Source organism: Salvia hispanica, chromosome 2 (genome assembly GCF_023119035.1).
Source record: "Salvia hispanica cultivar TCC Black 2014 chromosome 2, UniMelb_Shisp_WGS_1.0, whole genome shotgun sequence".
NCBI classification, from domain to species: domain Eukaryota; kingdom Viridiplantae; phylum Streptophyta; class Magnoliopsida; order Lamiales; family Lamiaceae; genus Salvia; species Salvia hispanica.
This window is the reverse complement of record NC_062966.1, coordinates 8,460,053-8,488,031: the sequence shown is the minus strand read 5'-3', so window position 1 is coordinate 8,488,031 and position 27,979 is coordinate 8,460,053. Positions and strand designations below refer to the sequence as shown.

Below are 27,979 nucleotides of genomic sequence, written 5' to 3'. Positions count from 1 at the left end.
TTCTATCCTCACAGCCTAACAACACAACACAACCACCTCTGCTTAAATATTTTGATTCCTACTCAGTTTTTATGCCTTAGATAAAAATAACAGCAACTTGTTCAACAGATTTTAGAAACTAAAAGCCATGTATATGCGTGCGTATATATCGATTGATTCAACAACATTTTCTGCACCTTGACAATATATATTACTTGGAAAAAACAGGATAACGCATGCACACGCATATATGTCTCAGTCTTGCCTTTTCAATCCAATTATCATCATTTACCGCTATGTATTGAAAATAGTACTCGCATGACTAATAATTAAATGAAATTCTTCATGTTGATGAATTATACTGCCTGTATTATTGCCTCGACCCACTCAATGGCCTGCAATCTCCAATTATTTACCCCCTCCATTTTTCTTCAATAAATGTCTCACTTCTCTTTTAGTATTATATTTATAAGTAGATCTTACATTCCACTCAAATTTAATTATATGGAGTAACTAATATATAAAAATAGGTTCCACTTTTCCCTAACTTCTTTTATGCACTTTCCTTTATAAAGTTAAATAATTTTTTCGTGTCGATCAAATATGAGACATTTAATTATGTAAATACATCGAGTGAGTATTTATTACTAATCTACATATACAACATAAATCATGTAAAAAGGCACACCCACTTTCACGATTTGGTAGCAGATCATATTCAATTCGATTTTGGTCCGTCAAATTTGAAGTTACTACAGCTCTACTCCCTTCGTCCCAAGTTATTTGAGTCGTATTTCATTTTGGATTGCCCCAAGTTACTTGAGTCATTTCTTTATTTAGTTAAAAACAAAACATTTAATTAATCTCACCTACTTTATTATTTCTTTTACTTTACCCTCTCTTATTTCTCTTACTTTATTATCTTACTTTATTCTCTCATCTACTTTATTTAACTCACTAAACACAACTTTCTCAAATCTCGTGTCAAAATGAAATGCCTCAAGTAACGTGGGACGGAGGGAGTATTATTTAGTTGGTATTAGGTTTCATTTCTGTTTTTAATGCGTTAAGATTATCTGCTAATGTAGGTTAATTCACCAATGATCTACTCAGCCCAAAATTTTCGTCATTCAATATATGATTTAGGACAATCGCCAAGGTGAAATTTAATCAAAATAAGATAAGAAAGCAACTTGTATTTTATTCAGACTTTTACTAGGTCGCTTAATTTTGACCAAATTGATCAATTGGCAGAAAGAAAGGAATTTGGATTTGAAGTGAAAATATATGGAGCTTTTGTTTACAATTAAAAACGAGTACATTATAAGTTGTAATAATCCCGCGACAAAGTAAATTTTTCCTATATTATACATAGTGCAATAATCCTGATTATGTACAGTATATTAATGCTTTATTGCTATTCCGAAAAATGGAGTATAATTTTTCATCACTTACTAAATAACCAAGCTCGCATAAGCAACCCAGATGGCTGCAATCTTTAATTTATAATTACTTCACTATAAGCTAATTGAACTATTGATTTCAATTAATATTAAAATCATAAATGTATTAAATGTATCATGCTTCGAATAGTACACAAGCGTCATTTTGTTTTTCAATTATAGTAGTATTGTCTAATTGGGCGTCTTTTTGTGGACAAAATAAACAGGGTTGGTTTCTTAAGTAAGGATATACATCCCTCCACCAAAAATAATGACATGAGGTATAATACAACTTTTAATAAAAGTGATTACAATAATATCGGTATAAATTAAATTATACTTCCTTCGTCCAAAAAAATAGTTTTAGGTTTTAATGAGAAATTTGGTATAGTAAGAGAAAAGGAGAAAAAGTAGGTAAAATAAGAGATATATATAAAAAAAATAGGTAAAGTACTTAATAGAGAATTAGAGATATGGAGAAAAAATAGGTAAAGTAAAGAGAATGAGAAAAAATAGGTAAAGTATAAGACAGACTTTCCATTTATAGAAATGCGACTATTTTTTGTGGACATCACAAAATGATAAAATGAGACTATTTTTTGTGGACGGATGAAGTAGTAGTATAATAAATAAATTATTAGTAATGGTTAAAAAATATTGTAAATAAAAAATGAACAAAGAAAGTTATACCATAAATCTTACTGTATTAGTATTATTATAAATGTGAGGGATTATTTCATGAACAGAAAAACAAAAAGTATAAAAAGTGACATAGTGATTTTTTAATGGAGGGAGTAATTGAGTATGAGACGAGAATAAGTTGAAGTTTGTAAGATGCTTTTGGAACATATTCTGTCTAAAAGGATACAATAATGCTGATTTTTTCTTGTTATATTTGGGCATGTACTAAATGTTCAGAAAACAATGGTATCAGATGCCTTTCATCACCATGAACTTTTTTCTCGCTTTGCTGTTGTTTCTTTTATCTGTCTCTCCCTCTCTCTAATTATTGCTTTTGGGCTTCGGGCAAATGGACCGCATGGAAAATTTTATTTTTGAAAAAAAACTTAACTGCAGAGTTTGCAGCCTAATATAATTAAGAATTAATTAGAAGTCAATAATCCATAATTACGATTTATTAATTGTAACCAGTAGTACTCCACTACAGTACTAATACAAATTGAGGTTGGAACGGAACGATATACCGCACTGCAAGGTGTCATACCGTATACCGTTCCAAAAATATCGTTATAAAAAAATATCATACCGTTACTTATCAAACTTTTCGGTATACCGATGTTTCGGTATCAAATAATTCGAATAATGTTATAGTACCGCTTTTACCCTCATATTGTACCAAGTTTGATGTACCGGTATATTATACCGTTATGCCATACCGTTTCTTATACATATATACCGAAAATTATCATTTAAAAATTAGTATATATCGTGTATATTATGGATTCGACAGGTATTGATATCGGTATATGCATTGGTAAATTGATACAAAACATAACAATATATATCGAATGTAACAGAAACCGAACATATTAATCTTAATATATACAAAATGTAACAATATATAGTATATACCGTATGTTCATTACAGTAAAGTGATACTCCCTCCGTCCCCCACTTGAAATAGCACTTTGACCGGGCACGGGTTTTAAGAAATGTAAAGAAAAATTGGTTGAAAAAGTTAGTGGAATGTGAAACCCACTTTTTTATATTGGTTTTATAATAAAATGTGAGTGAAAAGAGTTAGTGGAATGTTGGACCTACTTACCATTTATGGTAAAAATGAAGTGCTACTCTTAATTGGGGACAGACCAAAATGAAAATTAGTAACTCTTATTCGGGGACAAAGGGAGTAGTAGTTAATATTTTTGAATAATAACTGATAATTAAAATTATTATATTTAATCATTTCTTTGCTCATAACGCTCTTTATTGGGATATTGGTGATGCATTGAATTTTTAAATAATTTGAAATGTTCAGGTACCCCTAATCATGAATTGATGTTGAAAGTTGGAACTCGTGATGTTATTAAGAAACATAGATCATTCTAATGGTTTGTGTAATGACACCAGATTGATAATTACCCGTTTAGGTGGCTATGTTTTGGAGGCCCGTGTCCATCTGGGGGGGGCTAATATTGGTGATAAGGTCTTGATTCTGCGAATGTCATTGATACCATCTGATCAAACGCTACCTTTCAGGTTCCAACGACGCTAATTTCCTCTGACTGTGTTATATGCAATGACCACTAACAAAAGTCAAGAGTAATCTTTGTCGCATGTTGGATTATTTTTGAAAAAATCGGTCTTCAGTCATGGACAACTTTATATGTTGCAATATCTAGAGTCACGAGTCGTGAAGGATTGAAGATTTTAGTTTGTGGGGATGATAATGATAGTAGAAATGATTCTACTCATGATGTTGTAATGTGGGGGGGGCTAATATTGGTGATAAGGTCTTGATTCTGCGAATGTCATTGATACCATCTGATCAAGCGCTACCTTTCAGGTTCCAACGACGCTAATTTCCTCTGACTGTGTTATATGCAATGACCACTAACAAAAGTCAAGAGTAATCTTTGTCGCATGTTGGATTATTTTTGAAAAAATCGGTCTTCAGTCATGGACAACTTTATATGTTGCAATATCTAGAGTCACGAGTCGTGAAGGATTGAAGATTTTAGTTTGTGGGGATGATAATGATAGTAGAAATGATTCTACTCATAATGTTGTTTATAAAGAAGTCTTTCTAAATGTATGAATTATTGATGTAAGAGAGAGTTTGTAATGTTTTCCAGCTTAAGAAAATGTTTGAATTCTATATTTTGTTGATTGAATTTATAATGAACTATTTAATTTTTCAAATGATTTTATTTATTTACTTTTGTATTTATTATTTCTCAATCTTTTGTTTGTATATCCTATTCTGTTTGTATTTTTTTCCTCACATTTTTTCGTTATAGTGGATTGATAGATTGATAGATGTAGAAGTAGAAGTATGTTTTTGAAATGTTAATAATCAGAGCTCAAATATTTAGATAGTTTCTATTCTTGAATTACAATAATGTTTTACATTTTTCTATATATGAGTTACTTTAATTTATTTCGTTTTAAATATATATATATTTTTTTCTGAATATCATTTGGCCCGTGACACTAGTTACAGTAAAGTGATAGAGTAGTTAATAGAATAATAACTGTATAGCCATAAAAAGTGCAAATATCAATTTCAGCTAAAATGAGAAAAAAAAAGAGAAATTATATGTAAAAAATAAGTTAAAGATGGAATTAAAAATGAAATACAAAATCTTATCCGGAATTCAATCATAAATCACGTTAATAGCAGAAAAGATGAAGTAAAACTTGTGATTACGGATGACAGTGCAGCCCGTGACCCGTGGGCAGGTACGAATAGTCTGTTAAATACAGAGGATTAGGATTAGATATTTCTTTTAGTCCGATAAAATCATAACTCAATTGGCCCGTAACTTGAATAGGTCTAACCTGAAAACCCGATAATATTTCTATTATTCTGTTTGTTTGATTCTTAATTAATACTGATTATTTTTATAATATAAATAATTAAAAAAAATAACCTTCAATTTTATATTGAAATTATATATTTATATGTTAAGTTTTTCAATATAAGTAATAAATAAATAAATTAGTAACTTCAAATTAACCAAAAAAATATTAAAATTTTGCTTTAAAATTTCTTGAAATTTGTTTATATTTTATTTTATTTATATAAAGCATTAAATTAAATATTTGATCATGTTTGAGTAGGGGTGTACTTAAAAAATAACTCGAATTAGAATCACAACATCCTTCCAACCATATGCTGCCACGTGACACTTATAAGCAACAAATTAACGTTATTAAGCAACAAAATTAGTGGATGACATTGATGGATTTTAGTACATTGCATAAAAGATTTATGTTGCATTAAATGCAATTTATTTTGCACGGTAGACTAAAATGCAAAATAAACTGCATTTAATGCAACATAAATAGTTTTTTATGCAGTTTGTGGAAATCCGTCAATGTCATTCATTAATTTTGTTGCTTAATAACGTTGTTTTGATGCTTATAAGTGCCACGTGTGGTTGGAAGAATGTTGTGATTCTAAGAGTGAAAGAACACTAGTGCTCCCATGTTTGAGTATAAGCATATATTTCAAATTTATTATAATTAAATATTTTACATCCTATATATATAACTAATTTTCATCATTATGTATTGATTATCATATGTTAATTTTATCGGCAATAATCCGATCAGCCCGGTGGGTTAGCCCGAGACCCAAATCTTTAGAGTTATAGTTGAACTTTTACAATCCGATTAGCCCAGATCCGATTGACCCGTAACCCAAGTAGATTTAGCCCAAAATCCACTGGACTGACCCGATTGACATCCGTACTTGTGATGACTTGTAATATATTTATAATTAATTATTAATATATATAAAGAGCCGGGTATTTGGGTACCCAATCATTGGCTACTTAAGACAATAAGGAGGTTGAAATCAAAGTTTGAATTACAAGATTTGATTTTTGACCAATGAACAACGCAAAGGTCTCGTGTGGCACTAGCATACCAAGGTTCGTATTCTTTTATATAAGGCCGTCCCAAAAGAAAACAACATTTATTAATAGTAAAAGGCCGAGAAGATGAGCATCATAATGAGTGAGAAGGAAGGGAGATATGTTGGAATCCGGTGCAGTGTTGGAGATAGTGTTTGAGTTCATCCGTTGGCGGTGCCACAGTCCATTTGTCGTAGTATTCGCGAGGATCAAATACACATGAGTCGCCAGCGCCGCCTTCCAAGCCCGCCTTTGTTTCGCCAACAAACAAGTCCCCTTGAGACCTGATGCCCCCACTGCATTCCTCCTCCTTATCACCTGCCTGCAATTTCATAAAAGAATAGGTACTACCGTACTAGTATAGTAAATAGGAGGGAGTAATGTAGTAATATACCTTTTCTTTGTAGTACTTAAAGGCTATCTTCTTCTGCCCTGCTTCATATATGTTGCACTCTGAGTAAATCTACAAGTGTAGTAGTAAAATAAGGAGACGATTATAATTATACACATAAACATTAATAATACTAGTGTGATTTGGATTTGGATAATAGAGTGGAGACCTGAGATTCGACACTGGCACAAACAGCATAAATTGCCCAGTTTCTAGTGTAATTATTGTACAAATGCACTTTCCCAAATCTGACGCGGGGATGTCTCTGCCGAGTACCATCAAAGAAACAATGGTGAATCGTAACCCTAATGCATCTATCCCCCACATGCGAAGCATCAGCTCCAATCAAAACTGTCTTGTTATGATTCGCAAAATGGCACCTGCAAAAACCAAAACCGATATTACAAACAGAGCAGATTGAACAAGAGTTGAGAGATAACTAACGGTAACCACCGTGAGATAGTAATGTCTGTGCTCTGACGGCTAATATCGATGAGGCCGTCGCGGAAATCACTGAGGCTGCAACGATCGATCCATATATGCTTGGAATTAGGCTTGATCTGAATCGCATCAGCGTCGTCTCCAACGCCCCCTTGGATTTGCAGGTTGCAGATTATGACATGCTCACACTCCTTCAGCCTCAAACCCTTGCCGGTCAGCATGATTTCCTGACCGCGCCCGTCGATGCTCTTGTAAGAGGAGACGCTCAGATAAGATCGGAGTTCAATTGTGCCCGACACTTGGAATACGATCCACAGAGCTTCCTTTTTCCGACATCCATACCGTAGTGAACCAGGCCCATCATCTGCAAATGCAAATTCAAAATTCAAAATTCAAAATTCAAAATGCTTCAACTAAATTCACCTAATTTCAATTCAAATTGGTTTACCAGCTAGAGTCGTCACTGAGTAAACGTCGCCGTTTTGGCCCCCCACTGTAAAACGTCCAAAGCCCTCGGCTTGCCCCGCCAGACCACGTAAGCTGGAGTCCACGCTTCCATACGGCGACTCAAACCCCATCTTTTGCTCATCCAAATCAATCAATCAGGTGTTAATGCTATTTAAAGCGGATTTGAGACTAAACGTAAATGAACGACTTGATATTTTTGTAATGTATGGATGTTAATGACTCAGTTCAAACCGACACTTTCTTTATTACATAATCAATTTTCCTTTTTCGGATTTTGGTCATCATCCTTTTGAAAAAGTGAATATATGCAGACAAGTTTGGGTGAAAAAATATGTTGTGATTAAGCTTTTATTATAAAATCTCTAATAATATTTTTTATCAGATATTGCATATTTTGTTAGTTTTTGGACCACTGCCGTCATTTACAAGAGTGGTGCATAAGTTTAATATTCAATTATGTGTTGTCTTAATTTTAAAATTATTTAATGCTACGGCTTTAGTTGTTTGAAAAACATACTACAGCTCGTAGTAATGTACGGGTTGTATGACCCCTACCTATTTTAGTTTTTAAAATAGATGTTATGAATTATGATATCAATTTTATACTATTAATTTATTAATTGATGGATTTTAAATGCTACTACGTTTTTAGTTGTTTGATATTATACAGCTCATAGTAAATGTACGAGCTATTTTAGTGGTTGTTTGAAAAACATACTATTATACAGCTCATAGTTAATGTACGGGCTATATGTAGTGTTTAAAATAGATGTTATGATATCAATTTTATATTATCAATTTATTAATTGATGGAGTTATAATTTATAAATAGGAGTACTTCGTAATTAAAACTCGGATGATATATTGGACCGTGCATTACCTGGGTGGATACTAAGAAATAAAATACACAAAAAAAAAACTCCGTAGGTAAAAACTGAAAAATGAAAAATGAAAAATGAAAAATGAAAAACGAAAATGTAGGACATAAAAGTGAACAAGTGGACCTACCAGTTTCAAGCTCAGTGCACTGCACGTCTTACCAATTGAGATGTATATAGACGATTTGTATGTGATTATAGGACTTACAAGTTACAAACGAAACCCAAGTACTTTAATGTAGCAAATCTTAGATAAATCCCAAATTACGTTCGACCAGCGAACAAGGAGCACCAATAGCAGAAACAATAGTTATGTTATCATGGCTAATCACATCGAATGCAACGCAGCAGAATACACGGACTCTTACAACAACTAGAAGGGTGTGAGTCTGCAAACCTTCATTTGCAAGTCAAACGTACCATAACAGAGGATAGCATGATATTTTCAATAACGATATTTGGTGGAATAATCCTTAGGGGCGATGACCAGACCACGCCCCTTCCTGGCGCCACGGTAGACAGTCTCAACGATGTCAATGAACTCTTGCTTATCCTTCATGGCCCAGTTGATCTTGTTGTTGTTTCCAGTGCCAAGATCAATCATAATGTGCTTGTTCCTGAAGAAGAACATGATGGTGGAGGGGTCATACAGCTCGTACATTGTGTTGAAATCCGGGACCTCTGTGATATCCACCAGGTATATGACAGCAAAATTCTTTAGTGTTTCGGCAACAGAAGCCAGTACCTCATCCATCTGAAGATTAGGGACAACATAAACAAGCCGCCATTATCACATTGCTACCAAGCGGAAAAAAATGATTTACAATTTACAAATCACAAGGTAAGTTATCATGGGAGCAAGAAATTGAATCCAATAACAGATTCTTGATACCTACACAGCAAGACCTAAGAGAAAGGATGAGCCAAATTATAAAGATACAGGACACTGTGAATGAGGGATAAGAAGCTGTTAAACACAGAAATAGCTAATCCAAACCTTCATTCAGCAGTCAACTAAAGCCAATTAGCTCATGTCTCTGTGCATATGTCTGTGTGTGAGACGATGGGACTACGTATAAGATGCTAGGACTAAGTGGGTCATATAAGTTACAGTTATATATTTTGTAAGAGGGGAGAATACTACCTCATAAACAAGACCAGAAAATGGCGATATCCAAATGTTAGGGCAATGGCAAGCATAAAAGGATGGTAGGCCGTCGAGAACTTGGATAAAGAAGGTTTAAGAAGACATTCTAGATCTTTTGGTGATAGTATGTTAGTATGTAGAAGATCAAGTAACTTGGAGCAAATATATCATGTAGCTAATCTCCCAAGTAGGATTAATGATTCATAATGATAATGATTAAAAAGTGATCCACAATTCCATAGTATCTATAACCCTCATACGCAGAATATTATGGAAATTAAGGCTATGTAATACATTCAAGTAATTCAAAAAAACACATACCGTGGATAACAGACCAAGTGCTAATTTAAATTACCTACCCAACTTCACTTGTAGAATAAAGGTCTATGGTTGTCGGTCAGATAATCGCAGATCATACTAGGAAATTTAAACGATAGGCCATCCATCTGGTCAATAGCTACAAAACCTTCATAAATTAGTAATTTATAAATATACTCCACATGGTACCCGTATTGATTATTGAGGGTGTGTTAATACTTAATAATCAAATCCACCACCCCATATTTACAGCAAATCAATTTGTGTAACCAATAACAAACTCTTAGGCTCTGTTCGGTACCACGGAATTGGGGCTATTGAATTGGAATTGGAATTGGAGCCTTCAATTCCAAATCCGATGTTTGGTACCGCAAAATATCTATTGAATTACAAATTACTCATGTTTAGAGAAAATTAAGACGTGCAAACAATGTCAAAACTCGTCAACTGAAAATAGGAATCCTACAATTCGACCAAAGCAATCAACCTGAACGAACCCTAGGTGACACAAATTTGCAGTTAAAACCCTAGAAACATGCTGAAACACACAGTGATCACAAATTAAGCCTGCCAACGGCTCCAATTAACAAGAAAAATCCCTAATAAAACAAAAAAAAGAGTCGCAAAATCAGTAAATTTGGGGGCAAGGGATTACCTGCATGCAGGTCTCGTCCCAATCGTGGCCGAAGCGGATGAGGACGAGGCGCTCCTCCTCCGCCAGGATAGCCTGATCGACGGCCCAGCCGGAGTGAAGGTGAGGCAGCAAATACGACATCTCTCGATTTTCTACCCAAGTCGGTTAGAATGTTAGATTGTAGGCTGAGCTGAAGCTTTGCAATTGCAATTGCAATTGGGGATAGTGTCTGTATGTCTAATTTTAGTAGTAATATTTTAAAAAATGCAAATCTTTTATATTAGGCTATTGGGCTTCGGGCTATTGGGCTTGAATTACTATTCAATAGAGGTTGGGTTTATAGTTAAGGGAGATCTTCTGCGAAAATATAATTAGCTAAGGATATATCACCTCCGCCCATTAAGTTATAATAATAGTGAGTCGTGAGATCAAATACTAACTAAGTTACGGTAATAATTAATATTAATTTTGTAAGTTAAAAATATTAATATAAAGATATAAATTTATCAATCTTTTTATATTGATAAATTTATTTCTTTGTGTTAATATTTAAATTTACATGTTGTATGTTTAATATTGATAATTTTAATACATAGAATTGAAGGTTATTAGTTATTACTGTAAATTAATCAGTACACTAACACAATCCATAATGGCGAAAGCCCAGCTCAGAGTGATATAACTATTTTGATAAAATTGTTTTAAAGTTGATTAGATCATCATACAACAACGGTTAAACAATGCCCTATTTAAGCTTCTCTATAAGCAGGATATAGGATCAAACTTGACTGTTTTATTTTTTCCAAATAAACACTAATCAGTTAAATCTAGTTTAATCTAGTATGGCACATGCACGATTAATTAATAAAGTAGGGGGTGTTCGGTTGCCAAGATTAAATCTCATGATTAAAGATGTATCATGTTTGGTTCATAAGATTAAGCCGTACAACTTAATCCTAGATGGATAGTCTCATGATAATTAGTCATAGCCTCCCCTCCAACTAAAATAATCCCACAACTTAATCCTGAATGGATAGTCTCATGATACTTAGTCATGGCAACCGAATGCCACCTAATTAGTCTCAACGGGTGCGTTTCTGTTTTCGCTGGATTACAAAATGAGTAATCGTTTTCATATATGGACCATGATGTTAGTTTCAACACAAGCCAGAAAAGAAAAGGCATCAATCCAAAAACGCCACAACAAAAATGGAATATGGTCCTGCAGTTTTTACTTTCTTTTTTTTTTTTTAATATGAAAACCCAATATTTGTTGGTTGGAGCTATGAATGTCGAACTTTTCCTCCGTCTTGTGTGACTGTGAATTATGCATGCATTTAGATGTGTGTGAATTTGCAAATTTAGAGTTTTGCTTGGTTTGTCTGTTTGTGATACTGATACTGTGTAGGCGTCACTGCGAGGATAGATTAAGAGAATTTTGCATAAACCGGAGATGGATAGGTTCTTTGTATTTTCCCTCAAAATGGAAATTATCCACTAAACTAAGTGTACTGTAGTTTTTTTGGATGCATGTCCCTTTTATTTCACTTATAATCTAATGGTTGGAATGATGATATATATAACACTAACTCATTAATTAATGCGCTGGACTATTTTGTCTGTTTAGCTTTCTAGACTGCTGCAGATTAATTAATTAATTAAAAAATTTTAAAAGCAGAAAATGTTAATAATTCTGCGAGTCTGAGAGATGGAGATGGAACACAGAAATATGAAAACCTTTTCTGAGTAGCAGCATAATACCATCAAGTACTTGTTGTCAAATAAAAAAGGTGCTGCATTTCCAAGTGATGAGAAGATTCCCTGAATAACTTTTGCTCCTCTGCATTGAAAAAGAAAAAAATATAATAACTTTTTTCCTTTCAAAAGGAGGTGATCTCTGGGTAAATGGCAGAAACAACCATCTCCACTTATAGGTTATCCAAGGGTTTTACATTTTCGCTTTTTGTTACAATATCTTACAGGAAAGGTAACATATATATGCCTAATATTTGAAACACGGTTCGGTTCGGTATCATGGAATTAGGCCCTTTAATTAGTTTCAAATCCAATATTCTGTATCACAAAATCTTTGGATTTGAAATCGAAATACAAATTCCAATTCCTCTCAATTTCACTATTTGAATTCCATATCAAAACTAGGAAGTAGATAATATATAAGAATTCCAAATAGTTTTAAGATTGGACATCTCACATATTACACACAAATACATACTCTCTCTGTCCGCAAATAGGAGTTTCATTTCTTTCCGACAAATATTAAGAAAAAATGAGTGAAATAAAGTAAGTGGAATATGATCTCACTTGTATATATTAGTTGTGAATGACATGTGAGTCGAATGAGTTGGTGGAATGTGAGGCTTTTTTACCATTTATGATAATTATGAACCGGGTCTCGGATTCACAGACGGACCAAAATGAAAAAATGGGACTCCTAGCGGACAGAGAGAGTATTATACACACACACTAACACAGACACCTTCACACACATACAAGGCATGCACACACACACACTACATACAAACACACTCACGCATGCACACGTGACACACACACACACACACCAAAATGCGCACATGCACACACTTTGAATTATAACTCAATTCCTTCGTTTCACGAACAAACGATTTGGAATTGAATTAGAGTAATAATTTAATTCCATAGAATTATAATCCATTTCAATTCCAATTACATGTTTCGAATAGACCTTTATTGTTCTCCATTTATTAGATGGTTATCACCTCAAGGCTCAAAGAATATTTGTCTCTCTAGCGTCATTCCTCCATTCTAACTTGAAATTAAATTGTTGTAGATGGCACATCACTTTTGAATTTCTGGATTTAATCAATCAAATTGGGCTAGAAGCATTTTACATGTGCAGTGTAGGATGGCTTCTAGGCGCATCTCATTGAACCTATATTGACGGTTTTCTCGCATAAAGTCTATGCTTTTTGTTTGTTACTATTGATGACTGGATCTTTACTTGTATTCACATTAAATTTGAAAAGATGCATAGTTTTCTCGGCGATGTATCTGAAAATTAGGTGTTACAGACATGGGGAGACGATGAGTCAATGAAGGGTTGAGGAGATGAGTAGGCATACTGATACTCTAGAGTAGCTCAGTGGGCATTCTAAATGATTGATTGTTTATATTATGGTATATCGTTTGGGTTGTAAATGCTTGCTGTAACTATATCAATTCTTGGTTAGTATTCGTCATAGTGGAATTTAGAGCATCCACGATTGAGCGCCCTATAGTACACCTTATAGGACGTTCTATGCTCCACCACATCAGCATTTTATCCTCTTACTCTTTCACCTGCAGTGGGGCGCCCTAAAGTCCGCCCTATAGTTCGCTCTAAGCATTTTATTTATTTGAATATTTAAAACACTACAAAAATTGGGAAAAAAACATCATTTCATTGAAAGTTTCAAACATTACAGTACGAAATAAAAAAAACTACAAATTCTCAATGGTCATTATGCTTCCAAACTTCTTCAATCATGTCATTCATGAGCTGAGCATGATCTTGTTGGTTGCGCATTGAGGCTTGTCTAGATAGAACCTCATTGAAGCCCATCGGTAATCCTCGAACGTGGGCCGGGGTCGCCCTGCTGGAGCTAGATCCATCTTCATCATCGCCCCAATCGGTGACTCTTCCACCTTCGTGTTCGACTATTACGTTATGCAAGATGATGCACGCATACATGACATCAGCTATGACGTCCTTGTACCAGAAGCGCGTCGGACCCTTCACAATTGCCCACCGCGATTGGAGCACCCCAAATGCCCGCTCCACATCCTTACACGCAGCCTCATGCTTTTGCGCGTAAAACAAGCCACCTTGGGTATATGCCCGCTCCACATCCTTACCCAAACTAATTGACTTCAAACATTTAACATTTGATTGAGCAGCTGATCGTCTTCACCAAACAGGCCACCTTGGGTATATGTCATCGGCCAAGTAGTACCCCATATGATATTGGCGTCCGTTGACAGTGAACTCGATGGCCGGGCTGCGGCTATTGCATTGCTCGTGAAGAGGTTGGATGAGTTGAGGGCGTTGATGTCGTTGTTCGACCCCGCTACACCGAAGTAAGCATGCCAGATCCAGAGACGATGGTCAGCGACGGCTTCGAGGATTATCGTCAGGTGGCTGCTCTTGTATCCACTAGTAAATTGGCCTCTCCACGCCGTCGGACAATTCTTCCACTCCCAATGCATACAATCGATGCTCCCTAGCATTCCAGGAAAGTCGTGCGCCGTCTCGTGCATCTTCATCAGGGCCTGACAATCCACAGCAGTCGGCTTTCGCAAATATGTGTTGCTAAAAGCCTCCACAACTCCCCTACAAAAATTCTTCAAGCACTTGCGGTCAGTTGTCTCCCGACGTGAAAGTACTCGTCGAACATATCCGCTGTGGTGCCGTAGGCCAACTGCTGGAGCGCAACCGTGCACTTCTGCAACGGCGTAAGTCCGGGTCTGTCGATGCCATTTTTCCGATACTGGAAGTATTCATCACGAGCCTCCAAAGTTCGGACAATGCTGAGAAAAACGTCTCGCCGCATTCTGCACGACGGTGAAAAACGGTCGGGCCCCACTGTGGTTAGTCGGCAAAATAGTCTGCGAATAAACGCTGGTGAGCTACGTCGTGCTCGCGGTGGACAAATGTCCGGCGTCGAATAGGCCTCGGGATCTGCTTCGCCGCCTCGCTCTCGCGCTCTATTTTCTGCCAAGCATTTCGCCGCAACCTCGTGAACGCAATCGAATAAGGCCCGAGTCAGGACTAATGCCCTCCGATGTACTCCAGTCGTTGTCGGGATTCATTTTTTTAGTGAGAAAGTTTAGAGAGAGAAATATTGGAAAGTGAGAGATGGGAGAGAATATATTGTGTGTGAAATGGAAGTGAAATAGATAAAAAAAATTGAAATTTTTTTTTAAAAAAAGAAAGAAAAACGCCTTCTATCGTTCGCGTCGCCTGCAGTGGGGCGGACGGTACCGCAGACGATAGATGGTAGAATGCTGATCGTCCGCGAACGATCTATAGGGCGCGGACGATGGATTAGTCATCTGCATGGCTACAGTGACGGACAATAGTCCGCCCCACTGTGGATGCTCTTAGAGAAAAAGTTGAAAATAATATGAGAGTTGAAACAAAAGTAGGAAGCAACTATGCAAAAGGAACTGTTTGAGGAGTATAGAAAAACCCGGTAATAGTAAAATAGAGAAATAACTAAAAGAAAATTTATATTTTTGATTTTCTACAAAGACTAAAATAAAAATAAAACTACCAAAATTTGACGTTGAGTGAGACGATTGTGTGTGGTGCACATGGGCTTGGTGGAACGGACGAGAAATGGTTTGGCTTGGCAGGCCATTTCATAGTCCCGTTGGTGTGTGTGAAGCTCAAATCGGGTGGGTAACAAAACATTTAAAATTGGATGATAGTAGTAGTTTATTAAGAAACTTTATTATATAACCATAATAATCGCACAAAATATAGATGTACAGTAAAATTCATAAATCCTGGTGTAAACTATATAGGCACAATGTTAAGAAATGTGTTGAGATTTCTTGCAATAAGCTATGGCGGCTTCAATGGAGCCCTCGGCTTCAGTGGCGCTGCTGCTCCTCCGCAGTTCGTTGGAGTTGAGCGAGAAAGATGAGGATGCTGATGATGAATTCGAGGAAGACGACGACAGACACTTTGCGGGCGAATGCCGCTTGATGGCGCTGGAAAACGACCTCCTCTGCTGCGCCGTGTCGTCATCGATTGCAGTGGTGTTTCTTTCTTTTTCTTGGGACTTGGCGGATTTGAGGAAGAGTGATTTGAGGTAGGCTTTTATCTTCTTGGGCCACGAGGTTTTGGTGGGGTGGTGGTGGTGGTGGCTGTGGTTGATGAGGTCGCTTGACCATTCGAAGAAGAAGTCGTCGGAGCTGAGGTCGCAGCTCGCTCGGCATGATTCGGATGGGGAGATATCGGCGGCGGCTGTGAATGGAAGGAGGTAGAGGGGGAGGAGTCTGCCTTTGTGGAAGAGGTGGTCGGCTGTTTGAGTGAGGGTGGCGGCGCCGGTCATTTGGAACTCGAATTCTCTGCTGTCTGAGGATGAGCTCAGCTCCATGTCTATGTACTCATCATCTTCATCTTCATATTCACTTGCTGTAACACTCTCTTCTTTCTTCATCTCTCTCTCTCTTTCTAAAACATACTGGGAAGGGAAGACAGAGCATCCTTTAAAGGAAGGAGGGATGATGCCAACTACTCTCTCATGATACCTTATTATCTCAGATATTCTTTTTCTTTTCTTTTCTTTTTTTTTTTTGATTGGAAGTGGCAAATTTCAAATTAACATACTTCCAAAAATGGATAAAACACAGTGTCAGATAAATAATTACACGTATTAAAGACTTCTCTCAAGCACAGCAAATTGAGCACCCAAAAATTGAACAGGTTTTGTTTTGGGGTTAAGTTAGTAACTTAGTACTATAGTATAGTAGTATTATAATTTATGAATTAATTTGAATAGCAGTGTCTACTGCGGCATCATACAACTTAGTCTGCTACAAAAATTTCAGCTGCCCATTCTCATTCCTCGAAACTATTTTTTGTGTATAAGTTATAGATCTGAGAGCTGACTATGGTCAAAACATGGGCATCTTCCTTTATTTTAATTGATCGATCAAATGATGATTATATTCTTTTTCCAATACAACTACCCTTGGGTTCAGTGTCTTTCTCTTGTCTTAACATAGTTCAAAATTCAAATTAAATAATTTATATGCATTGCTTTTTTTTGTTTTGTGTCTTTGGGAGTTTTGTGATAATCGCGTATGACTCAGTGACTATGACTTCCATACACTAATTAAGTCTTTGTCATGATCTATGAGAAGAAGGTTTACTTTGTTTTCTAGTACTTCCTCCGTCCCATTAAAGATGACCCATTTTCCTTTTTGGTTTGTCCCAATCAAGATGACTCATTACTTAAAATGAAAACTCTTTTATCTCTACTTTATTCCCTATCTCTTACTTTACTCTCTACAATTAATACACAAAATAAAGTTGCATAAAATCTCATGCCGCCCAAAAAATGGGTCATCTTTCATGGGACGGAGTGAATATTTTTTTTTTCTTGCACTAATGAAAAGCATCCTTATATTTTTAAGTAAAAAGAAGGAAAATAGGGGTCTGACTGTAGTACATCAGATTATTCACATGTCATCTGACATATTTAAAAAGGGAATACTCTGACCTCTTTTTCTAATGTGGCCCATTTCTATTGGCCTTCAAATGTAACCGTAATTATATGAACTACTATGTCCGAGTATAACTGTATAATATCACTGTATACTAGTTTTAGGTTATATGCATCACTGTCTTTTATTCGTCTCTTAACCATCTCATCTTTACATTATTTATGGGCTTCATTATACTTTTCAGCCCATCTCTTAACTAAGAGACAACACTTGCATCCCTCAATCTCTTAACCATCTCTTAACTATTCATTCAATTTCATTTTTTATTTTTAATTCCAACAAATTCAATTAATAAAAACACACTTCATTAAATAAAATAAAAACTACAAATTAAAAACCTAAAAAATAAAAAAATACATAATTTAAAATCCTAAAAAATAAAAAAATACATAATTAAAATACTCTAAATTAAACTATAAAAACTACTCCGCCGGCGAATCATCCCCCGAAGTCGGCGGTGCACCCAAGTTAGATCGATCCCGAATACTAAGTTGAGCTCTCAGATGCTCAATTCCATCCATATGGGCTTCAAATTAGCGAGGATTCATTTTTGAAGTGTCAGCCATCGTGGCGACCAGGTACATGGACATTAGGTTGTTGTAGCGTGCCCGTGCCAGAGCCCGAGCCCGAGCTCGAGCTCGTCTGGCTTGATTCGCCGCGGCCCCTCCCCCTCCCTATCCTTCTCCCCCTCGCTCTCGCTGCCTTCGTCGCCTTGGTCCCTTGCGGCCGACGTCGTGCACCAGAAGAAGACCCCCCTGCATCATCGATTGGCGTATCGGTTGGCGTGCCCTCACGTGAGGTGTTGCCTTCACCGCCATCACTAGACGAGTAGTGGCCACGCGCCGTGTACTTCGTGCGTTTCGAGCCCGACTCGACACCGCCAGCCCACCTTTCAAGGTGGTGGACTTGCGATCAAACATCGACAAACTTGAAATCTTTATAGACGTCGTCTTTGAAGACCTGCAACGCCGCTCTCAGAATGTCGGCTCCACTGGCTCCGCTTTGATAATTCTCCTCTTCTGCCTTGAATATCGCGCAAAAAATTTTGACATCTTTGTCGCATCGGTAATGACTGCGGAGCATCTTCACGTTGCGGGCAAAGGTGTTCTTCGGCCTTCGTGCGTTGTAAACTTCGGTGACTTTTTTCCAAAAACACTTGTTGGTTTGTTGATTTCCGACGACAGGATCGTACGAGACGCTGATCCAAGTGTCGTACAGAGCCAACGTCTCGTTTTGGCTGTATGGATGACGGCCGCCGTCCACCACAACCTCGTGGTCGCCCTCTTCCTCCTCGGCATTGACGCCGATCCTGCCGGAGCCGAAGCCTCCACCTATTGGCCAGTCGGGCAAAGTGCGTTCAGACGGCAAAAAATTCTCTGAAATTTGGGATAATCCCGGTGATTGCCCGTACCTCTAGGGGGGGCGAGGGACGATAGTATGCATCCACATCAAAATGTGGTGTTTGGTACACCGGCGGAGTGGTCGAGGCTTGGGTGCCCGGCGACGAACCGGGAGTACCCAAAAAGTTGTACATGCTCGCCCAATCGTCGAACGAGTTCAAGTCGAGCCCGCCGGAGCGCCGCCTGCCGGAGCCGCCGCCGCTGGAGTTTCCATCGCCGGACATTTTTTCAACAATTGGAGAGAAAAGAATAGATGAGTGTAGTGAATGGAAGAGGAATGAGAGTGGTGTTTGTGTGTGTAAAATGTTGAATAGAGTATGGAGTATTTATAGAATAATAAAAGAAAAGAAAAAATAAATAAAAATTCGACCGTTTGATGCAACGGTCATTTGACCGTTAAATTTTTTTTTTATTAAATTGGAATTTTTCGAATTTAAAAAAAAAATTATTACGTCATAATTCCGACGCCCACTCGCGGGCCGGCGAGTGGGAGTCACGCCATCCGCGCACCACGTGGGGCGCGCGCGTCGTCTCGCCAGCTCGCGGCCGGCCTCGCGGCACGCGTCGCGCGACGAGATGTCTCGTCTCGTCGAGACGAGACCAGCGTCGAAACGCTGTCTCGATGCTGTCTTGTCTTGTCTCGTTGAGACGAGACCGAGACAGCATCGCTTCTGCGATGCGGATGCCCTTAACACATGTGCTATGCACAAAATATAAGCGTTTCAAATAATGAATACAAAATATAATAAATATAAAGAAAATATAAATTCTAATCAATGTTAAAATTTAAAAAAACAGAAATATATTTATCTTGTCTAACTCTAAATGAAGAATTTACTACTCCTTAATGAATGAAATATCTATACAATTTTAATTTATAATTTAAATGGAGTAAAAACAATAAAAATTAATGACAAAAAAAAAAAGATGTGTAACTATGTTAAAATAATATGACTTAATTAGAATAAAATATACAAATAAAGAAAATATGTGTGAGTAAAAATATTTATTGATAGTGCTATGGTAGTCATTAATCCAAATAAAAGGTAAATTAAAATTTAATAGCTTAATTAAAAAAATTAATTGAAAAATTTCTGGAATATTAAACATATCCACATTAAATATATGAATAATTTAAATCTTAAAAATTTAAAATTTCTTTGAGAAGTCAAGTTAAAAAATTTGTATTATCCAATAATCAAACTTTAGTTGATTATTCGTTTCTTCTGTTTAACTTCATACCATAGCATAACTTGATATACATGGCCAAAGACTAAATGAATTTTTAATATTAGAAAGAATAAATTTCTTACTTCTTGGCACGTATACGTATATAAAGTATATTATCACTTAAAATAACGATAATATTTTATGCATCTTGGTTGTTTTGAATAATGTAACAATTTACACTACTATTTATATTAAGAAGTTATACAAACTTTATAAGTTAGATTTAATTTTAAATATATATAATATCATCTTATTCCGTAATTATGTACACTACATTTAAATGTAAATATATTTACATACTATATATCTTTAATATTAAATCTAAATAATAAATTTAGTTTTAATATTGCATACGATAATTTTAATATCTAAAGGATTATAAAAAATATTTAATAAATCAATTATTGTATTAAAATAAATTTAATTTTAAAACTACATAATATTATAATTGTTCCAAATCTTGATTGAGAAGCTATCATTTAATTGAACTAATTTTCTATCCAATGATTTTCATTCCAAAATAGCTTTATATTTTCCCTCTAGAAGGGGCAATATTGACTTTCCATCCAATTCTCCCTTTTGGCAGTGTAGATATAGATTCCACACAAAAATTCACCAATAATTCGCTGAAATTCACATAAGTATTATAGTAAAAGTAGTTTTCAATGATTCTATTGTGAAGTTAGTGTTGGCCTCGACGGTAGTTTTGATGTTTCGAATTTAATATCACATAAGTATTATATGGAATTCAAATTTCAAAAAGAACATGACTTTTATCAATATTGATATCCACAGTGTTATTCTCTAAGACGAAATAGCATAAAATTTCTCAAAAGTCTAATATGGAGTATTTAACTTTATTGGGAGATACATGGGAATAGGATGCAAATAATATATGATTTTCGAGACAGACACGAGAGCTAATAAAATAAGATGGTGGGTTGAAAACCAGTGTTGCATACTATTGAGGTTTGAACACTCTTCCTTTTTCCGTTTCAATAGATGCAGAAATATATTGGTACAGATGTCCAAATAAATTACACCTCCTGTCACCATACATAATTAAATGCAAGAAACAAATGTGATTGTCACAACTCCCCTCAATATGTACAAATATGGAGTAATTCTTAAAAGCCAAAACTAAAATAATAAAAGAACAGATGAGATATCACATTCTCATGAAAAAAATGTTGCACTCAAATTTCAACCTCGTTTTTTTTGGTGAAATTTCATAGGAAGAAAACATGGCCTTTGAAGTGGAATCATCCAACCTTGAAGCTTGGGGAGATTAAGATTATTGGGCTGCATGATTATTATATACTCTTTCTTGATTCTTTGTCAAAGTTTTCATCAGACTCCCACTCAATAACCCCCTCCATATTGCTATGATCCTCAAGCTCCAACTCCCACTTCAACTTAGACAGTAGTGCCTCTGCATCCGATGAAGTACTGCGGTGACCTCCACAAGACTCTAGATGCTCTACCTTTCTCATCTTCGGGACTCTGGTCGACAGACTATGAACCAAAGGAATAGAAACAATTGGTCTGAAAGGAAATGGCAGCAACCCTCTTTGCGCCTCGTTCTCATTTTCTGATTTAAGGCTGTATTCAACTTTCGACAACTGTCTTGACAGGAAAGGAAGTCCTGGAATCCGCGCCCTTAGAGGCGTCTCTGGTAGTAAAGTTGGCCTCTCGATGGACTCAAATTCACGTTTCATCTTGGCAAGTGCATCCAACACTTGTTTCAGTTTTCCATCACTTATTCTGGTAAGAATGAGTCATGTCATGCCTTGGTGATCACCTTTGCACATATAAATGATAAGACATTGATTCACCTTGAATCCTTGGTTTGATTAATGGAATACTGTGTCTTAATGCGATCCACTACACTGAATGTAAGTTTCATCTACATGGTGAGCAAGAACCAAAAAGAGATTTAAATTCAGCAAATGAGAGATGAGGTGCGTTATTGCACCATAGATGCAACTCTGCATATCTTACTTCTTCAATACATCCTACCTTGGTTTCCACAGTCTGGTATCTTTTCTGCAGCATTTTCCTTGAACTGATTGCATCATTTTTACCCTCACTGCTTGTTACCTCATCTAACCTGTGGCAGAACTGGATATTAGTTATGTGCTTTACTTGAGATCATATTCCAAATTAATTAAGGGAATACATTTACATTTCGTCCACAATCTCGTAGAATGAAGAAAGACACGGCTCCATCTCGTCCTGATTAACCAAGATTATTCAGATATCCGGGAATCTGATCAGCCAAATTTGCCTAAAAACAAACTGTTGCATACCTTGATTGCCTCTAAAATTCCTGTAGCCCAATCCATAAAGTACTCTCCATGCCTTACCAGCTCATCACTAACACAAAAGGTTGAAAATATTTAGTGTCAGACTGGCACGCGATAGCAATTACAACTAGTGATATATTTCAGGAAAAAGGACGAGTGAAGAAGCAGAGAACCTACTTGACCCGCTTTTTCTTTTTCACAAGACATGCTGACTTGAAAGCCGAGGTGCTTTCTAGAAAATTGATGAAGGTGTTGCAAACTTTTGCTTCTGCTCTGTATGTAGCAATACATATTGCAAGCTCGTCATCCTGAGTAGTATCATCACTTTAGAAGTTATGCAATACACCATAATCTCACAATGAAACAATTGTTTCAGCCTGTGAATTATCCCAGCTTGCAGAAGAGCTCTCACCCTCACGTTGTAATGCTCCACAACCTGATTACTAGCACCTTCAAATTGATCTCTTTCTTCCTTGACATTGTGAAGGCGGAAATGGGCAGTAGACAAAGCGGCCGTAACCTACATATGAACTCATTAGGAGCAAAACTATTGCTCAAGATGGAAAGACATGTTCACTAACAATCTTCATTATCCAGACAGAGAGTACTGATTCAAATGTTCTCATTTAATAAATGTTTATAAAGAAGGAAATCAGTCTGAAGGATCAAAAGAGTGGTTCAGTCAGAACATTTAAGCTCTCGGTCTGCTTCAACATTAAGAATTTTCTTTATTTCTTATCACTTTTTCACTTCAGAGTTCTTTCACATCCATATGCAACTTTGCCAGCTTACAGGTGCATCTCTGATTATCTAGTTAGTAGACTAAATATTAAATTGAAAAGCTAAAATATATCGAGGTTGTGTTGTTCGTTCTACAGCATTCTCTAGTTATTAAGGTATTTTTAACACACTATTTGAATATCTGGAATCATCACATCCTAGAATAAGAAACCGATATCCAAGACGAAATATGGAATTTAAAACATCTACGATGGATTGGGAAAGGATATTAAATATTACCTGTTTCAGTTCTTCTTCAAGATCATCTTTTCTCTTCTGGAGAGCTTTAATTTCATTATGCAAATCCTGGGAAATAACCTTTGAGTTAACCATGTCACATGTTCACGGTATAAACTTTTTTTAAAAATTATTTTATGACATCTTTTAAGTGCAACTGTCCTAATTGTAAGCAGATGACAATCACAAATGCACAATCAACACTTCACAAAACATAAAAATCTGGAGAAAATGGGGAAACAATTATTTCATCTTCGCAATATAAAATATTGCAAAATGTTTGACAAACGAATGAGTGAGAAAGAGGAAAATCTATTGAATAGAGAAAATCACAGGCTTAGGAATCATACAATTACAGGTTTTAATGCATGCAAATAAAAATTAAAGAAATCAATGTCATAAGGGATATTTACAACTAAACAAAAGCAATGAATGTTTATAAAGATTATGCACAGCACAAGAAAACATCTAGGCATCAATAACATACAAGAAGCTTCACATCCATTTACAAAGGAAATTGATGATCATAATATTGCAAGCCACCGAATAGTTGTTGCTAGACACTTTACCTTCTCCATTTGGAGTACTTCATCAGCTTTAGTGAGACGGAATTTAAGAGCTTCTTCTTTTTGTAATCTGTTAATGAACATATTATTGCATAAGAGAACAATTTTTCTGCAGAGATTTTACCATGTGGAGGCGAGCTACATTTCACTGCTAGCTGAAAATCAATATTTCAATCACTATATTATAACACTGCCGCAAATTCCTAAAGATTTTGTGCAGAATAAAAAGATGAAGATTCTGATATTCTGGAGAATTATATTGTCTATGTGTTTGCACTCGAATGATAAAAACGTCCAAGTGATATAGACAGTAAAAAACACGAACCTATTATCTAAAATGCGCGTTTCAGCTTGGGATGCAGAGCTTGCCAGAGATTCTGACAATACCTTTAGCTTGTCAACCTGCACAAAAATCAAATGCATGCATAAGATGAAAAGTAAGGCTGGGAAAATACAGATTTAAATGATTTATACATATATTGACATAATTTAAACAACTCTTCATTTTCAAACAAACTCTTAAAACTAGAGCCATGTTCATCTCATTATTATATTGACTGATATCGTAATTTCATTAGATCTTGAATCATGAGAAGCACCTTTTGTTTGTGTGCTGCGAGACAATCCCCATTTTGCATTATTAATTTCTTACGCGATAGAAGCTCCACCAATTGGGAACACAATCTCACATGTGCGAGCACTTCATTCAGATGCTGTAAGAACAGAAAAAAATTACTGAACTTCAGAAATTTCATGAATTGAAAAACAACAATTCTCAAGTAGCCATCTGAAGAAAAAATATGCTCAGGGTGTCTGTTTTCTTTTGCGTAAGCATTGTTAGGTCCAATGAGAGGGGAATGAATATCAGTGAATGAATTTCTAGGTACAGATTGGGATAGTAAGTGTCTAAAGTTCTTTAATATAAGCATAGATCCCCCACAAAACCTGAGTTTGCACTGTGTGCACATCACCAGTTTAAATTGAAAGATATGTCACATTTATAGCTGCTGTTAAGCTATGATCCATTAGGATAATCTTCTTAAACTATAGCTCAATCACCAGACAAATGTGCAATATTGATATTCTTGAAAATTAAAATAACTGTATTCCTTCTTTAATGATGATAAGGAAAATCACCATACCTCCTGTGACATGTTAGATGATATCCCGCCCTCCTGTTTAGGCTCGATTTGCATACTTTGTAGTCTTTTATTTATACTTGAGAGTTCAGAATCTATTCTGATAGCAAAGAAGACATACAAAGAAATAATTAAAATAGTAACTTCATATTAAAAGTCAAAGGTCTAAAGAAAGATCTTAAGCAGATAGAAGTTATTCTAGTCAAGAAGATGGAAAGCGGCATTCACAGCTCCGAGTACATTAACTTGTCACAAAAACAAGTGGCATCCAGATGATAGCCCCGAGAATGATTAAAAAAGAAATAAAAAGTCATGTAAATGAAGCCCTGGTCTCTCAACAAACTGATTTCTCTTAATTCTGATAGCCAGTAGTTTTATAGATTCATCTCTTATCATGGAAGAAACAAATTGTTTGAAGTGGTTGAAAGCACTCATGGAATAGAGTTAAAGTAGCCTTAAGATGAATTGTAGTTGCTTAACTTCTTAAGGTGTCTAATTTGCTATGGGGGAAGTCTTCAAAATTCACTTAACCTTTTCAAAGTAAAATGAAATCAATAATTAGAATACTTGTTTCACATTTTTGCAGAGTGACCAGTCTGGGGTTACATGCCTAATATTCGCCCTACCTGTACAGTATAGTGCTATAGCTAAAAAGCTAATCAATGAAACTGTGGGAGGTATACCCCCGACCACCTTACTATCTCAGCATTTACTTTCAGTCCAGCCATAGCATCTTGTACAAATTGAAGCAGCTCTGCCCTCTTTGCCTGGAATTAGAAAAAGAAAGATGAATATAATGTCCAATAAAGCACCACATTTATCAATATTCCACCATTACAAGGATGACTTAACAATGATAATGCGACTTATACCAGTACTTCTTCATTGTAGGTCGAGAAGGCTTTAGCTAAATCTTGTACACTGTTCACTGTCACATCAAGAGCTTCTTTTCCACTCATTAGAGTGAGCCTGAAAACAGAAGGGGAGAGGAGGTTCTCATGCTTCTTTTTTTTTTAACTCTTCTTCTATAACACGGGAAATAAAGTATGCAAAGTAATCGCATGATTTTCCTAAGTGATTGGTTGATTTTTATCCTACATGTGAGACACTCTCAAGTTACCTGAATATCCCCTGAAGCAAAGAAAGTTCCTCCTGATTGGGTTCCTCGAGAATCTGTGTCAGAGAAACAAGAAGCAAAAGAAACAGCTTGACTGGCGTCCAGCTATTACAGAGAAAACATCATTACCCATATGGCTTAACACACTTGCAGATGAAAAAAACCAAGGAAATATGAAAAATATCTCTTCGACAGATACCCATATACAGGAGAAACAGGAAAAGAAAAATAAGAAGAACAATACGTTTTCATGATTATGAAAATGAAATTTTAGCACTTACAAAAGACAGTGTAATGCCCTCAAGTGCTTGACTCTGAAGGAACACATCACGGAAATCCATCGGTTCTCCCCCACGATCAGGATCATAATACATAACCTGTGAAAAACTACATTCAAGTGACCACATAGACCATGTTAAATGGATTTTCTTATGACATATACAGGTCAGACCATGTCTTGTGAAAACAGAAAATGGCTGAGATGAGCCTATCAACAGACTCTATGGATCTTCAAACTTTACATGAAACAAGATTTCTTAAGCTCCCAGAAGTGAAAATTCAGAAGGAGCCCTTTCCATAAAAATTGAAAAATCTCAAAAATAGAGCAAAAGGTGAAAGTTATACCAAAAACATACCAAAGTTGGCTTTGGACCATGGCCGGAGTCGATAGCCTCATTAAGTATCTCTATCTGTTTCAAGGAAACCAACCATCTTCTTAATAACTGAACTCTTTCTGCTCCCTTACAAGAATCAGAAACTTCTTCCAGTCGTTTTACTGCAAGCTTATAGTTTTGGAAATTCCAAGGGCCCTAAAGCACCAACAAATTGAAGAGAATGATGTAAAACTATGCCTTTGATCCTAAAGCACCAGCAAATTAACGGAACAAACATATGCACATTGATTTAATTATGATTACTTATAGAATACCAATCTATCACCAAGCTTTAGTTCGAGGGATTTGGCAAAATAAAGTCAGATTCGATAATAAAAGAAATCTAATTAGTCCACCAATCTAAAATGACAATACTTGTATTTTTTGTACTGCACAAATAAGGATCCTAATATTCAACAAATTCTTCTAAGCTCTGGTTTTCTTCAATATTGTCAATCAACTGCGAGGGAACAGGATTAACAAATTTAAGACGATTAATTAGAAATCCACACGTCGAATTAGCAAAGAACATTGACGTAGAAAGATTGGGGAATAATACAGCGGCATCTAGGAAGAGCTTGGAACCACCAACAGCGGTATTGACGACGGTGTCAGCATAGCTTCGCACGGCGCGGCTGACGCTGTTTTGGCCACCGACTTCGACGGCCTTATTCACCGCTAATCGCAGCCACGACATCGTACGAAATGCGGTATATTTGGTGTTTTATTATTCGTGTCAATTAATCGCGGCGAAGGCAAAAAAAGAGAGAATTGAATCGGAAAAGGGGATAGATTTGTTGAGAAAGAGGAGTAAGCATTATGGAAAGCATTGGTTTCGCGCCTTCTTTCTCTGTGTCTTCCCATTAATACCCTTCGGCAGTTGATCTCACGTGATTGTCACGTACAACGCAAAATACGTTCACCACCTACTGTGACACAATGGGTGTTTTATCTATTGTCACATTTTTATGGTCCTA

At 36.1% G+C, this 27,979-nt stretch overlaps 6 protein-coding genes across 7 annotated transcripts; all 6 read right to left on the bottom strand.

Moving 5' to 3' along the window:
• Positions 1–5,917: 5,917 nt before the first annotated feature.
• On the bottom strand, positions 5,918–7,582 carry LOC125205428 (putative pectate lyase 21). Its single transcript, XM_048104351.1, has 5 exons — positions 7,303–7,582; positions 6,867–7,218; positions 6,583–6,793; positions 6,417–6,485; positions 5,918–6,344 (listed from the first exon to the last, which is right to left on the bottom strand). Exons 1-5 carry the CDS (start codon positions 7,430–7,432, stop codon positions 6,117–6,119), a joined length of 990 nt encoding a protein of 329 aa, XP_047960308.1. The 5' UTR covers positions 7,433–7,582; the 3' UTR covers positions 5,918–6,116.
• Positions 7,583–8,358: 776 nt separating this feature from the next.
• On the bottom strand, positions 8,359–10,532 carry LOC125205429 (thioredoxin-like protein YLS8). The gene is made up of 2 exons (XM_048104352.1): positions 10,321–10,532; positions 8,359–8,954 (listed from the first exon to the last, which is right to left on the bottom strand). Exons 1-2 carry the CDS (start codon positions 10,438–10,440, stop codon positions 8,646–8,648), a joined length of 429 nt encoding a protein of 142 aa, XP_047960309.1. The 5' UTR covers positions 10,441–10,532; the 3' UTR covers positions 8,359–8,645.
• A 3,257-nt stretch (positions 10,533–13,789) lies between these two features.
• LOC125206223 lies at positions 13,790–14,888 on the bottom strand. The gene is made up of 3 exons (XM_048105509.1): positions 14,690–14,888; positions 14,547–14,607; positions 13,790–14,198 (listed from the first exon to the last, which is right to left on the bottom strand). Exons 1-3 carry the CDS (start codon positions 14,886–14,888, stop codon positions 13,790–13,792), a joined length of 669 nt encoding a protein of 222 aa, XP_047961466.1.
• An 883-nt stretch (positions 14,889–15,771) lies between these two features.
• Positions 15,772–16,553, bottom strand: LOC125208242 (probable membrane-associated kinase regulator 3). The gene has a single exon (XM_048107824.1). It carries the CDS (start codon positions 16,503–16,505, stop codon positions 15,873–15,875), a length of 633 nt encoding a protein of 210 aa, XP_047963781.1. The 5' UTR covers positions 16,506–16,553; the 3' UTR covers positions 15,772–15,872.
• A 1,933-nt stretch (positions 16,554–18,486) lies between these two features.
• Positions 18,487–19,198, bottom strand: LOC125206222. Its single transcript, XM_048105508.1, has 2 exons — positions 19,093–19,198; positions 18,487–18,905 (listed from the first exon to the last, which is right to left on the bottom strand). The coding sequence occupies exons 1-2, from the start codon at positions 19,196–19,198 to the stop codon at positions 18,487–18,489; spliced, it is 525 nt and encodes a 174-aa protein (XP_047961465.1).
• A 2,054-nt stretch (positions 19,199–21,252) lies between these two features.
• Positions 21,253–27,756, bottom strand: LOC125208346 (paramyosin-like). Of its 2 annotated transcripts, XM_048107937.1 has the most exons (18): positions 27,562–27,756; positions 26,985–27,158; positions 26,631–26,726; positions 26,353–26,405; positions 26,105–26,201; positions 25,926–25,999; positions 25,236–25,332; positions 24,693–24,806; positions 24,419–24,495; positions 24,097–24,163; positions 23,531–23,596; positions 22,923–23,030; positions 22,688–22,818; positions 22,514–22,580; positions 22,390–22,439; positions 22,224–22,314; positions 22,040–22,110; positions 21,253–21,968 (listed from the first exon to the last, which is right to left on the bottom strand). In XM_048107937.1, exons 1-18 carry the CDS (start codon positions 27,697–27,699, stop codon positions 21,518–21,520), a joined length of 2,022 nt encoding a protein of 673 aa, XP_047963894.1. In that variant the 5' UTR covers positions 27,700–27,756; the 3' UTR covers positions 21,253–21,517. The 2 variants fall into 2 exon arrangements, with proteins under 2 accessions (XP_047963894.1, XP_047963895.1); XM_048107938.1 differs by lacking the exon at positions 27,562–27,756 and having other exon boundaries at positions 26,353–26,454; positions 26,985–27,143.
• Positions 27,757–27,979: the final 223 nt, after the last annotated feature.